General features: G+C 38.8%; 1 protein-coding gene across 2 annotated transcripts in view; it reads left to right on the top strand.

Annotated features, from left to right (window-relative positions):
* Positions 1–12,131, top strand: part of LOC121315614 (ATPase family AAA domain-containing protein 2B-like) — a 78,597-nt gene that overhangs the window by 44,398 nt on the left and 22,068 nt on the right. For both annotated transcript variants that reach the window (XM_041249860.1, XM_041249859.1), the window contains exon 24: positions 3,404–3,532. In XM_041249860.1, coding sequence (XP_041105794.1) covers positions 3,404–3,532 — 129 coding nt within the window. The remainder of the gene's footprint in view (positions 1–3,403; positions 3,533–12,131) is intronic.

Raw genomic sequence — 12,131 nt, 5'->3', positions numbered from 1 at the left:
CATAAATTACTCAGATCTCTCCAGACCATTGTCACCTTTTTGGAGATGCTTAACTTCAAATAACTTGTATCTTCCAGGACCAGATGCGTATCTCTTCCTGTGTCTGTTTCTTAATAATTTCATCATTTCAAGGAGAGGAATTGAAAAAGGGGGGGGGGGAATCAAAACACAGATACATTCCACTCATCTGTGTTAGTAAAATGATAAATTTATATTTAATCATTAATTTTGCCCACATCATTCAGGCATTCTTACTTCCTTCATAGATCACAGGCAGATTGTGTATATTAACATGGTGAGAACAGTGTGGCTTTTTACACTTTCCGATGAGAAGGGGCAGCTTGTGCTCCCCAGTTTTATTAGCTGTAAACAGCACAGTGACACGATCCTTCCGTTGTTTATTGCCTTTTTGCAGATCTTCCCTCGAACACTGTGACTTGCAGGGCAGCAATTTCAAATAAACAACACCTTCATTTGCATTACAGATCTGTTCATTATATCCACCGGCTTGTATGATCCCCTTCAGTTCTGCTGGATAATTAACAGCCACTTGCTCACCTGCAGATCATTGCTCTCCTTTTTGAGTACCTTCACAGATGCTGCATCTCTCTTGTCAGCACCAAAATGAACTCTGGCTATCCTTAAATTCAAACTCCTTTTTAGTTTTGCCAAGTCTTGTGCTTTTACTTGTAGGATTGGGTCTGAAAGAGGTGTCCCCATGCATGTTGTACAAAAGCGGTCCATTTATTCAGCGCCTGTCAGGAGCATCAGGTCCAATTTATTTTTAAACTCGCTGTTTATTTTACACACACTGTTTTTAAAAGTATTTTTTTTACAGTAAAACAAGTTTAAAAGGCACTGCATGTCAACAGGACGTTTCAGTACTGCATCTCCAGCCAAGCCCCACCACTTATTTGCTGTATTTATCACATACCTCTTCATAGTAGTGTGTACTGGTAAATCCTCTCCTAATCACTAATTTTATCACCAAACTCCTCAGTAATGCGATCCAAGTCTTTATTTTATTACAACATCCTCAAAAAGCTCTGCAAATGTCCATGATATTCTTTGAGTGCTGGATGCGGAAACAGCTATCTTTTTTGTTTTGTTTTTTTATGTCTGTGTTAGGTCTGTGGTGCAGGGCCTCTATGATCCGCCCCTTTTTTCCACCAGCTTCTCTCGGCTCCTATCGCTCTTAATCGGCCATTTAAAGGTTTTATCGGCTTTTTCTGGAGAAAAAACGACTAGAGACCTGTGCTTGACCTCTTTTTGATGATGTCGGACAGGGTCAGGGAAAATTGTAATGACGGACCTGGTCCGACATAGGATCGCAAAGGGTTTATGCTTCATCAGTGTCAATCTTCTCTGCTATTCATGTTGGTTTTCTGAATAAGCTTATTTTACTGTAACTTTATGAATAACAGCTCTGAGTTTCTCTGTCTTTTATCCGTTCTTGCAGTTGACTCGCCAACTTTCACATCATAAGCAACATCCAATTTTCAGTCACTCAATAGCTTTCAGCTTTTATTCTACAGCTGCGTTCTTTTCGTTTTGTCCTTTTCGTTCTACATACGGTATGTGCACAGCCAGTACCGTTTTGAGCTCCTACAGCAATTTCAACTGCCAAACGAATGGTGATGTAATGCGTTGAATAATATTCAGAGGCATGCGCGGTTAGACTGTAAAAATACCGCTGTCCCATAGCTCTGCATCTCTTACTCCTGCTCAGTCCCACTGTCGGCAAAGCTTCTGCTACTGATCAAGAGGGCCACTGCAATTTTGCAAGTGCCCTCACCTAAAGAAGGTGAAACAAGGCAGTCCACCTTCAAAGACTACCATCTCCACATCACTGTTTTGCAGCTGCAGCAGCAGTACAAGTGGATAGCAGAAGTGGTCAGGACTGCCTGTGAACTGGCCAACTTCCCTCCTCAGGAAAAGCTCACCAGGGGCATGGCAACTTTGTGGGCTTTTTCCAGGGTGCATCTTTCAAAGACATTTGCAATGCAGTGGTGTGGGCAACTCCCCATACCTTTACTAGGTTCTATAGACTTAATGTCACAGATCCTCATAACTCTAATTTTGTAACTAGTGTTAAGGACGGCTTCTCAGTCGACCCTTACAGCACAGGTCCCTGAGTTCTCCCTAGCTACTGTTACTGGGGTTCCATGTAGTATTGCGCAAGGCAACCTCTTGGCTTAGCCTTGTAGCATTCCAGCCGTTCAGCAATATTGCCCTTGCGACGGCTTTGGTAAACTCACCCATGTGATAATGGTTACATGTCGTACTTGAAAAGGAACATTTGGTTATTATCATAACCCTGCTTCCCTGAAATAGAACCATAAACCTTCAAGGTTGCTGCTTCCATGACTCTGAAAAATGACGGTGAGATCTGTGATCGCAATACTTTTATGTCCTCTGGTGCCATGATTTCATCACAGGCTCTGTGAGCAGCTTTACTATGTCTTATTCAGGTTTGGGGATTTTTAGGAGGTAAACACCCATATGGTAATGGTTACATTTCTATTTCAGAACCAGAGTTATGATAATAACCTGATGTTATTAATATTTTCCAGAGTTTTCTTCCCTGCACTTCTCACAAAGTGTGTATTAACCCTTTGCAGTCTTATGTTGGACCAGGTCCGACATTACAATTTTTGTAACAACATTACTGTCTGATGTCATCAAAAAAGACGTCAAGCACAGGTCCCTAGTCGTTTTTTTTTCCTCCGGAAAAAGCTGAGAAAAGCTTTCAATGGCTGATAGAAGCTGAAAAAAATAAACTGGAGATGGATCTGAGGAATATGCATAGTCCCTTCACCACAGACATAACACAGACATAAACAAAGAAGATAGCTGCTTCCGCATCCAGTGCTCAAAGAATATCACAGACATTTGCCAAGCTTTGTGAGATGTTATAGTAATAAAATAATGACTTGGATAGCATTATTGAGGAGTTTCGTGATTAAACAAATGATCAGGAGATGATTTTATCAGTATGCACTGCTATGAAAAACAGCGAACAAGCAGTGGGACAGGGCTGGAGATGCTGAGTGTCCTGTTGATATGCAGTGCCTTTTAAACCTGTTTTACTATGTATGAAATTACTTTTAAATTGCACGTGTAAAATAAACAGCACGTGTGAAAATCAATTGGACCTGACACGTTTGACAGGCGCTAAATAAATGGACCGCAAAGGGTTAAACAACATCTAGGATGCGCTGTGACTTACAAGGGAGCATGACAAGTTATTTTGGCCGTGATATTTGCACAGCATAAACAGGGGTGTGTGAAAATGCCTGTGGTGACTCTGTAACGCCATACGGCAAGGTGCTCTAGAGTGTGTGCTCTGCATTGTGTTCCTTATGCAGTTATGTAAATGGAGTTGCTTATCTTGTGTGTGCAGGCTTCCAGATGACAGCAGAACAAACGGATCCTTTTGGCTCTGCGTCCAGAAGAATGGGAACTGGAGGTGAAGTGGCAGCTCGGAGTACACAAGGAAGTGGAACTGAAGGCTCTTCAAATAAGTGCAGCAGTGAGTATTGGAAATTAGAACAAGGCATTTGAGTGTCTAATAATATAAATAATGGGGAGAAAAAACATGCATTGGTTTGATGTTTTATACGGACTATGTGTATGTCTTAGGGCTTACTTTAAAGTCTAACTTTTACAGACTTGTTTGTTTTATGGACTATTGCTAAAGCATGTCTAAATCTTTTGCTGATTTTATTTTAATTTCAGTTTGTGGTATTTGTGCACTGAAATTAGGTAGTTGGAGTAGCCATTTGATGTGCTCTAAGCTGTCCACTTTTCTGCCATGGCCCAATTTACATGAAAGTGCAATAACCAGTATTTGTGCTACACAAAAGGCTTCAGGCACCAGTAGGTTAGTCTTATCCAGCGCAGACTTTCTGGTCATTTAAGGGGAGGGCAAATGTTTTGTTTTTGTTTTGTTTAAAGCAGAGACCCAATCATGGCCAATTTTGTATTTTAAGATGCCAGTTCAGTTCCCCGCCATATTGCTCAGTATATAAAATGGATTGGTTTGTGGTGCATCATCAAAAAAAGTTTGGAAATCTGAAAAGTTCTTTGGAAATTAGATGTGTCCTTGTTGGCACTCGTTGTCTGTGGATGTAGGGACTGTTTATTAAAGAAGCATGTGGTGTTTTTTATTTTTATTTGCAAACCTGTCATGGTCATGCTAATAGATAGCCAGTAAAACCCCTGAATTGTTGGAGTTTTGCTGGCATTCATAGTTAAAGGGGAGGGGGAGCAGGAACTACAAATTAGACACTCTCCTTATAACACGAGTACAAGTTTGAAATTGCACTTGCTGTGCTTTATAATAACTTTCTGGGGTGAAACTTAATAGACTAGAACATGTACGTGTTAGTGGCACCCTGTTGTTCAGAACAGCGGTTTTCACTGAGAGATCAATCTATGATGAGGACAAACTTAATATATACTGTACCTTGTCGTGGTGTTGTATCTATAAGTAATAACCACTGACCGCTAGCTGGAGTTAAGAAAAAAGCCAGTGAATTTGAGTTTTGTCCCTTTTGAGGTGTGTGTTTTTTTTTTTTTTTTTGGTTTTTTTCTTCTCAAACTTTAGTTGGAGCTTTAAGGGGAAGTAGACCACCTCTAGAAATATGGCACTGTACTGCTGAGTTTGCTGCAGTCTTAATTTTGTGACTGCAGACCTTCTGATCCACATGGTCAAGGTGCCTGTGGTAAAGATCACTGTAGGAATCTGCAGACTTGAGCTCATTTTTGTTTTCTTGGCTTTCTGAGAAAAGTTTAATTACTTTTTTTTTTGTTAAATGTTCTGGATTAGCAAAACTACAGACGGAAATAGTTTATAATAGTTATCCAACGAGCAGGAACAGCATGAGAGCATGTATCCCACCTGCCATGAACTGCCCTCTTCAGTGTCCATGGCCAGGGCAAACTGTGCTGAACTTGGTGATGGTTTTGTGAAGTGTAGTAACTGTCTACTTAATTTGACACTATGAATAACACCATTTGAGTCGTAATGCAGATTCAGTGGTGCTATGTTGGGACAGCTCACTGTTCTTGCATTAAGAAGGGGATTCTTTAGGTTGTGGAAGATGATTGACTGGCGCATTCAATCAATGGGAGATTTCATGTGACTGTCCAGGGATGGAAATGGTAGCAGTAAGTGTTCCATTCCTGGTTTTACTGAGTTTAATAAGACTCGCTTGAACTTGTTACCTATACACTGTGGCTAATCAATCTCGTAATAAAACCTGGACTGTGTGAAACTGCGATACAGCAGGAGTCTTATTTCCATCCCTGCTTGGCTTTCACGAAGGAGCTAGCCAGCATGCTTGTGTGAATTACTGTTCTTGAGGTTTGCCGGTAGTGGAATTTTTAACGTGAGAGGGGAACTGTTTAACTATATTTGGATCATACCCGATATGGAGGATTTTAACAGTAATTTCTTTTTATAAACCTTTTTATTGACCTATCCCTTTTTAGCAGCACTGTAAAAATCACAGTCTTTACTCAAATAGGGCAGATCTATTCAAGAAACAGGGCTGCTTGTCTCCAGAACCTGGCCTGTGGAGCCACAGATCTGTAATGTTCCCCCGGCAAGGAAGCAGAACATTGAAACAGGTTTCTTATCTGAGTGAGGAAAGAGTCAAAAACACAACCTAGCTTGTGAGTGAAGACATTGAATGAAGTTCCCTCTGGATTGTCCTTGTCACTGCACATTATATTATCACAGATTATATAGCAAGATTTAAAGCTTGATTGCTGCCACCTGAGTAAAAGATCAGTGGATTATGAATTGGTAATGGACCAGCAGGGCATTGGGCATGCTGCTGTTTGAAATATAACATGTAATGTGAGTTTGAAACGTAGTCAGGATACTAGGCTCTTCCTTTTGAGCCTTTCTCCATCTTCTAAAAGACAAACATTTCCGGTTTTCCTTAATTTTATAACAAACACGTAAAAAGAGTGACATTTGATTTCACTTTCTGTCCATGAGAAATAACTGCATTTTTAATAACTAGCAGTAATAATAGCAGCAACCACTGGGAGTGTTGCTGGGTGTCATGTATATACTATTACTGGTAGCAGAAGGCAGGGTCCTGTTCTTGGTGGAATGAACATTTATAACTGCTGGTATCATGCGATTACACCAATCTTAATGCGTTAACCCCAGTGATTGAATTCAATATGTCTGGAGCACGCATCACACCCTGGATTATTGCGGATGAATTATTTTTCACTAAACATTAGTGCTGTGACGGGGTCAAGAAGAGCTACTTCCTTGTAGTGACCCCTGGGTAACGTCTCTGATGGCAAAAAGCTCTTCAAATCGAACTTACCATGCAATGCTTAAGCAAAGCAATGTTGGGCTTGGTTAGTACTTGGATGGGAGACCACCTGGGAATACTGAGTGCTGTAGGCTCATACGAATATATAGTGCTGGGTCGAATATCCGAATATTTGAGCGAATATTTTTTGACATATTCGGATACAAAAAATCAGATGTTCGTATTCGGTAGAAATGACTAAAATACGTTGCACTTATTTACCGCCTCACCAGAAGTTGCACGACCAGTTTAAAAAAAAAAAAAGAAAAAAAAAAAGGCAAATGAATGAGCTCTGTATGATGTGTGAGATTTTAATATGTAAGCGAATCAAAATGTCATGGGACAGAGAGGCAAGCACATCATTCTGAAATGCTTTGCTTAAACAGTGCCCAATTTGCTGGAAATGTTGTGAAGTGATCTTTTTATAGATTTGATATATTATGCATTTGTTGCGACTTTCTGTTGTGTGGAATGTCATGAACGAGAACCAAAACGGCGAGCCATTTCCGCATTCTTGTATTTAAAGTTCAGTTTCGGTTTTCGTTTGCTTATTCAGCTACAAAGTAAACCTCATGTTGGAAATATGGAAATAAAAATAAATGTAGTGCCAACTTTATGTACCATTTTATTTTGGGAATAAACTAAACAACTTTTAAATTGAACTGCTATTCAACATCCTTTTGTTTTTTTGTAGTTAATTCCCTGGGGTAAAGTGAGGCCTGCACAACATATTCTTTACTCCCTGGGATTTTCCACTTTTAACATGTTACATATTGGAACATTTTGCTGTAAAACGGCACACACAGGTGCCATGCCCCCCCACCCGTGCTTCTGTGCTGTCTCGAATGAATATCCAAATGAATATTTAAGTTGTAAGCGAATATCCAAACATGAAAATCCTGTGTTCGTTCCAGCATTAGTAAACATTCCCCTCATCCCTGTGATTTTCCCTTCATAATGCAGCATTGCAGCTGAGACACATTAATCTAAGTGAACCGTAGGAGCTGTCAGATTGGAACAGGAATGTTGAACAGAGTATCTTCCTTAAGTTTTAATTTAAAAAAAAAAAAATCTCTCTCGCTCTCTCTTACGCTCTATCAATAATATAGTTATAAATATAGAATAAAAATATCCTAGATATATAAATTTTTTTAAAGCTCACGCGTGTGTACCATATAAAATCACGCGCACACACATATACCACCCAGTTGATATATCGCGGGTGTCGGGGTCCAATATGAATACTCTACGCAACCTGCTTTTTCTCATTTTTCATATAAAAAGCAGCACACCGTCTTAGTTCATACTGCAGAGGGTAATTTGCTTCTCATCAACTTAAGTCTCCAAGTAATTTCATGAATCTTCCTCTCCTTTCTCAAATGCCCAAACCAATGCATTGAAATAATCCATTCACAACATAGGAGGCTTGTTGCTAGGGAGCTGACATCACTGCCCTGTGAGTTTTGCTAGTACATTGCTTAAAAAAACGCTTCAGCAAGTAGATATTTAATTTGCTTTGTTATTGTGCAGTGCATGTGTATATGATAACAGTATGATATTAATGCTTTGTTTTTTATTGTTTTATATATTGTTTGTTATGTGCAGTACAAAATAAAACAAATAGTAATTCTAAGTGCCTATGTATAAACTGTAAAAATGGAGAGCCAGCCCCAGGACTGCGATATATACGAATCCGCAGTATAGACCAGTGTCCCAGTCAGAGCCCTGACCTAAATCCAATTGAAAATTTGTGGCATGTCATGAAGATTGCTGTCCATCAATGCTCTCCAAGGAACTTGACAGAGCTTGAACAGTTTTGTAAAGGAGATTGCACACCTTGATTTGGCAATATTTGACCAAAGTTGGTAGAGACCTATCCCAACAGACTCACAGCTGAAATTGCTGCCAAAGATGCCTCCACCAAGTATCAACTCAGGGGGGTGGAGACTTATCCAATTATGATCTTACAGTTTTGTATTTTTAATGTATAATTTTTTTTCCCCTTAACAGTGTGGAGTTTATGGTGTGCAGATAAGTGGGGAAAAAAATCCTCATTTAAAAGCATGAAACTCTGAGACAACTAAATGTGAAAAAGTTCAAGGGGGAGTAGACTTTCTATAGGACAATATATATATATATATATATATATATATATATATATATATATATATATATATATATATGGGTATTGCTTTTATTCTTAATACACGGACAGTAAAACACGACTTGTGTATCTGGGTAACGCATATCCTAGTGCTAACTGTAATGAACTGAAGCTGAAGTAGTTTTTATTGGGGCCATTATTCCCCAGGGTTACAGTGGAGGCTGTCATTATATATTTGTGTGTATAGCTTGTGATCCAAGAATATTGCTAAGGATGTTATTAAGTGCTTAATAATCTTCTGGTATTTTTATTGCTCTGTCTTGTCTGCATGTCACACTTACTGCATGTCGCCCTTTCCATGCTGCGTTTCATTAGCTTGCTGCCAGTGTCATCATCTTTTCTCCTGCTGGGTCAACATGATAGTGGCTGCTGGACACCCTGGGGAGATCTTCCTTACTCTGAGCACACACCCTCTGCAGCATCATTGTCACCCCATAGCATTTTAGTTGTCCACAACTGAGGGTTGAGTCCCTGACCTCTCACCCTTTTAAGCAATGTAGTCAATGCCTGAATAAAGAAGAGGGTCTATTTACCAACTTTAACAAGAGCCAAGGAGTGTGCTGGCATGAGATACATACAGTAGTCCTTTGTTAGAAACGGACAGGTTGTCTGAAGTAACAAGGTGTCCGGTTTGTTTATATATATATGCACACGCACGTTTATTTATAGTGCTCAATTCATTTAAAATGTATGACTCACTGAGAAGTGTTCTCTGTACACATTACATTATGTAAAAATGTATAAAAATATAATGTACAATAGTAAAATCAGATGAATACCTTGCACACTTTTTTTTTTTCTTTTACTACTGGTAACACAAAATAGATCATGCTGCTGAATTGCACACATTGCTGTACAATGTAAAAATATTACATTATTTTAACTTTTAGCACATTTTCTTTTTTACCGTAGCTTACTTAGTAAACAGTCAACAAAAAATAGATCATGGTGCCACATTGATACTATACAGTACCTTACATATACTGCATATCCAACTGGGGTGGGACAGAGTAAGGGCGGATATGTAAAAATTCAGCTTTTATTAGGGAGCTCCCCTAAATCTCTTGTTTAGAAAGACACAGGGCATTAATGCTTGTAACAGTGTCCGTCTGCCATGTGGGTGCGTGCATTCGCTGCTGAGTGACAGGCAGGAGATTGAGGTTGAAGTTGATACGACCCGCAGGCGAACAGAATTTAATATGAGTAATATGTAAGTAAGAAAGTAATGTTTTTTTTTTGGTTTATCAACTAAAACTAAAATGTAGTGCTTTGATTAAAACTAATACTAAAATGTGTATATTTTAGTCGACTTGATAAAAACTATGACTAAGAAGGCAGACTTAGTTGCAGAGTGTGCTGAACAGTAACCTGTGTTATCTGCAATATTAGTGCAAGATAAAGAAACCAGTGCTCGCAATAGTAATAACCACACAGCACCTGAAAGGGTTAAAAGTAACCAGATTATAGCCGAGTTAAGGCAGTTTGCACATAAGAGTCTCTCTTTTTTGAATGAGGTCCCTACAACGCAAAGTTTTTGTTTCAAGTATACAAAATATAAAGTGTTTTATTGCATGTAAACAATGATTGAATGAATAAAAAATATTTTACATCAGGGCTCAAATTTGCGACCTGTGGGTCACCAGGGACGACCAAAGTGAGTCTTTGCGATCATTTTTTAATATGCATTCGCCATCGGTGACTGGGAGTGGGCAGGTCAGGTACGGAATAAAACCTGGTTTCGCTGATAGTTGTTGGGTTTTCTTTTTCCTCCCTGATTTTAGAAGCAAGAGTTTTTGTTGATAATGAATGCAAACATTGACCTCAGTATTCCATGCATGGTTTGGTTGCCAGTTGTTCAGTATCCCAGCGGCGCCGTAAACAACTCAATATATAGGTACTAAGAAATATTCTTAATTTACACGGACCTAGTACTTTGTACACAAAAACATGGTCTTGGTTTATAAACGGTTTCTCTTTAACTACATATTATATGATAAAAGTGTCGTAAACTGTGTTTACTACTATTGTCGTAAGATGTATTAGCAACAGTAATATAATACAAGTCTGCTGTGATGAGCTATATATATCCAGTTTTATTTTTTACAACTTGTCATTAAAACCATAGAGTAGTTGCTATTGCCTCTGATTGCAAACATTATTTTCAATAGATTTATTTTTATTTTTTTTTACTTTCTTTGCTAACAAAATTTAAATAGATTGAATACGCATGCCACGTTGACAGATAGCGTTCATAGGGTGCGTGTAATGAGAACGGAGATTTTCTTTAATAACCCAGAAAAAGGTCAATTGCACAGGCGAATGCTTGCTGTACTGTATTTACATTTTTTCAGGCAGATTGATTTGGAACGGTGATTAAACGGCTTGAATGCTGTATATTCTGGCTGGCTTTACAGTGGCTTAAGGCACGCTTATTGACCAATCGGTTTACAGGAAATCTCATGTCCATATCCTATACAGTAAGTTATAATATCATCATCTGCAACCATAACATGCCAAACTGAAATCCAAAGTGTTTTGGGGGCCATTTTAAAGAGACAATTAATTAAGTACATGTTGCTTAATAAAAACCACTAGTGTAGATTTAATCATAAAAAAATTTGTTGAAATATTTTAACTAAGAGTATTAACTTGACCCCTAAATTATTTGGTGACCAAATTTTAAAATCTAGGAGCCAGATGGCTCTAAGGATTTTGGCCAACTATGAGCCCTGGGTATATATGTTCTTTACAAAAAACTTTAATGCATAAGTTAGGGTTGATGTTGAAACAACAAAAGTTGGGAAATACACTGCCCCTCATGTTGCCCTGCATGCAGTTCCCTACTCCCGACCCAACAAATGGACACACATCAACATGTGGATTTTGGCCACCATTATGCATTTGTCTCCTACTAGACCTGCATAAGCAGTGCCCAGATATACATCCACCCCCCCCCCCCCCCCTCCCCTCCCCAACTCAATGGCAGTAGGCCTTTGACCATGATGATGGATGACTCTTGTGTTATCTGCAAAGAGTTGAATGTTGTTTGTCTTAACTGATGACGGCTGTCTTTTGGTTTTTTGACCCTGAAAGTAATTTAGAGTAATCGCTGTCCTTCACACCTGCCTTTATAATCGTCGAGTTTAGCTGTTCGAACAAGCATCTGTGTGAAAAAAAAGAGATGCACTGCAGGATAAATCGAGGCAATCTATTCTACATTTTGGTCAGTGTTGTTTGAGACACACATCTCAAGCTTATTTTGCTGTTCTGAAATTGGATGTGAAGATGTCTTTCAAACTAGGGCTATTTGTTGCCTTTTGCAGTGTTACCTTTTTTAATCACCATCAGGAGCAAGCCTTAGAGGCTTCAGAATTGAAATGTCATCTTACTAAATTGGGTATTTATCCGTAATGTGTTCACTGTCAGGGTTTTCTCTAGGAATTCTGAACAGCCGGATGGCAGAACATTATAGCTGGGAGCACTTTTAACAGAAAAATAAACTTTCCTTGCCTTTAAATATATAATATGACAAAGAATTTGAATAATGTGTTGTCTTTCGTTGACTATATTTGGTTGCGCTTTTTTAATGTTCTGCATTTTCTTTTTTGTTACTGTTTTTTCTTATT

The sequence above is a fragment of the Polyodon spathula genome, chromosome 5 (genome assembly GCF_017654505.1).
Source record: "Polyodon spathula isolate WHYD16114869_AA chromosome 5, ASM1765450v1, whole genome shotgun sequence".
Classification (NCBI taxonomy): Eukaryota; Metazoa; Chordata; class Actinopteri; order Acipenseriformes; family Polyodontidae; genus Polyodon; species Polyodon spathula.
This window is presented reverse-complemented; position numbering and strand designations above follow the sequence as displayed.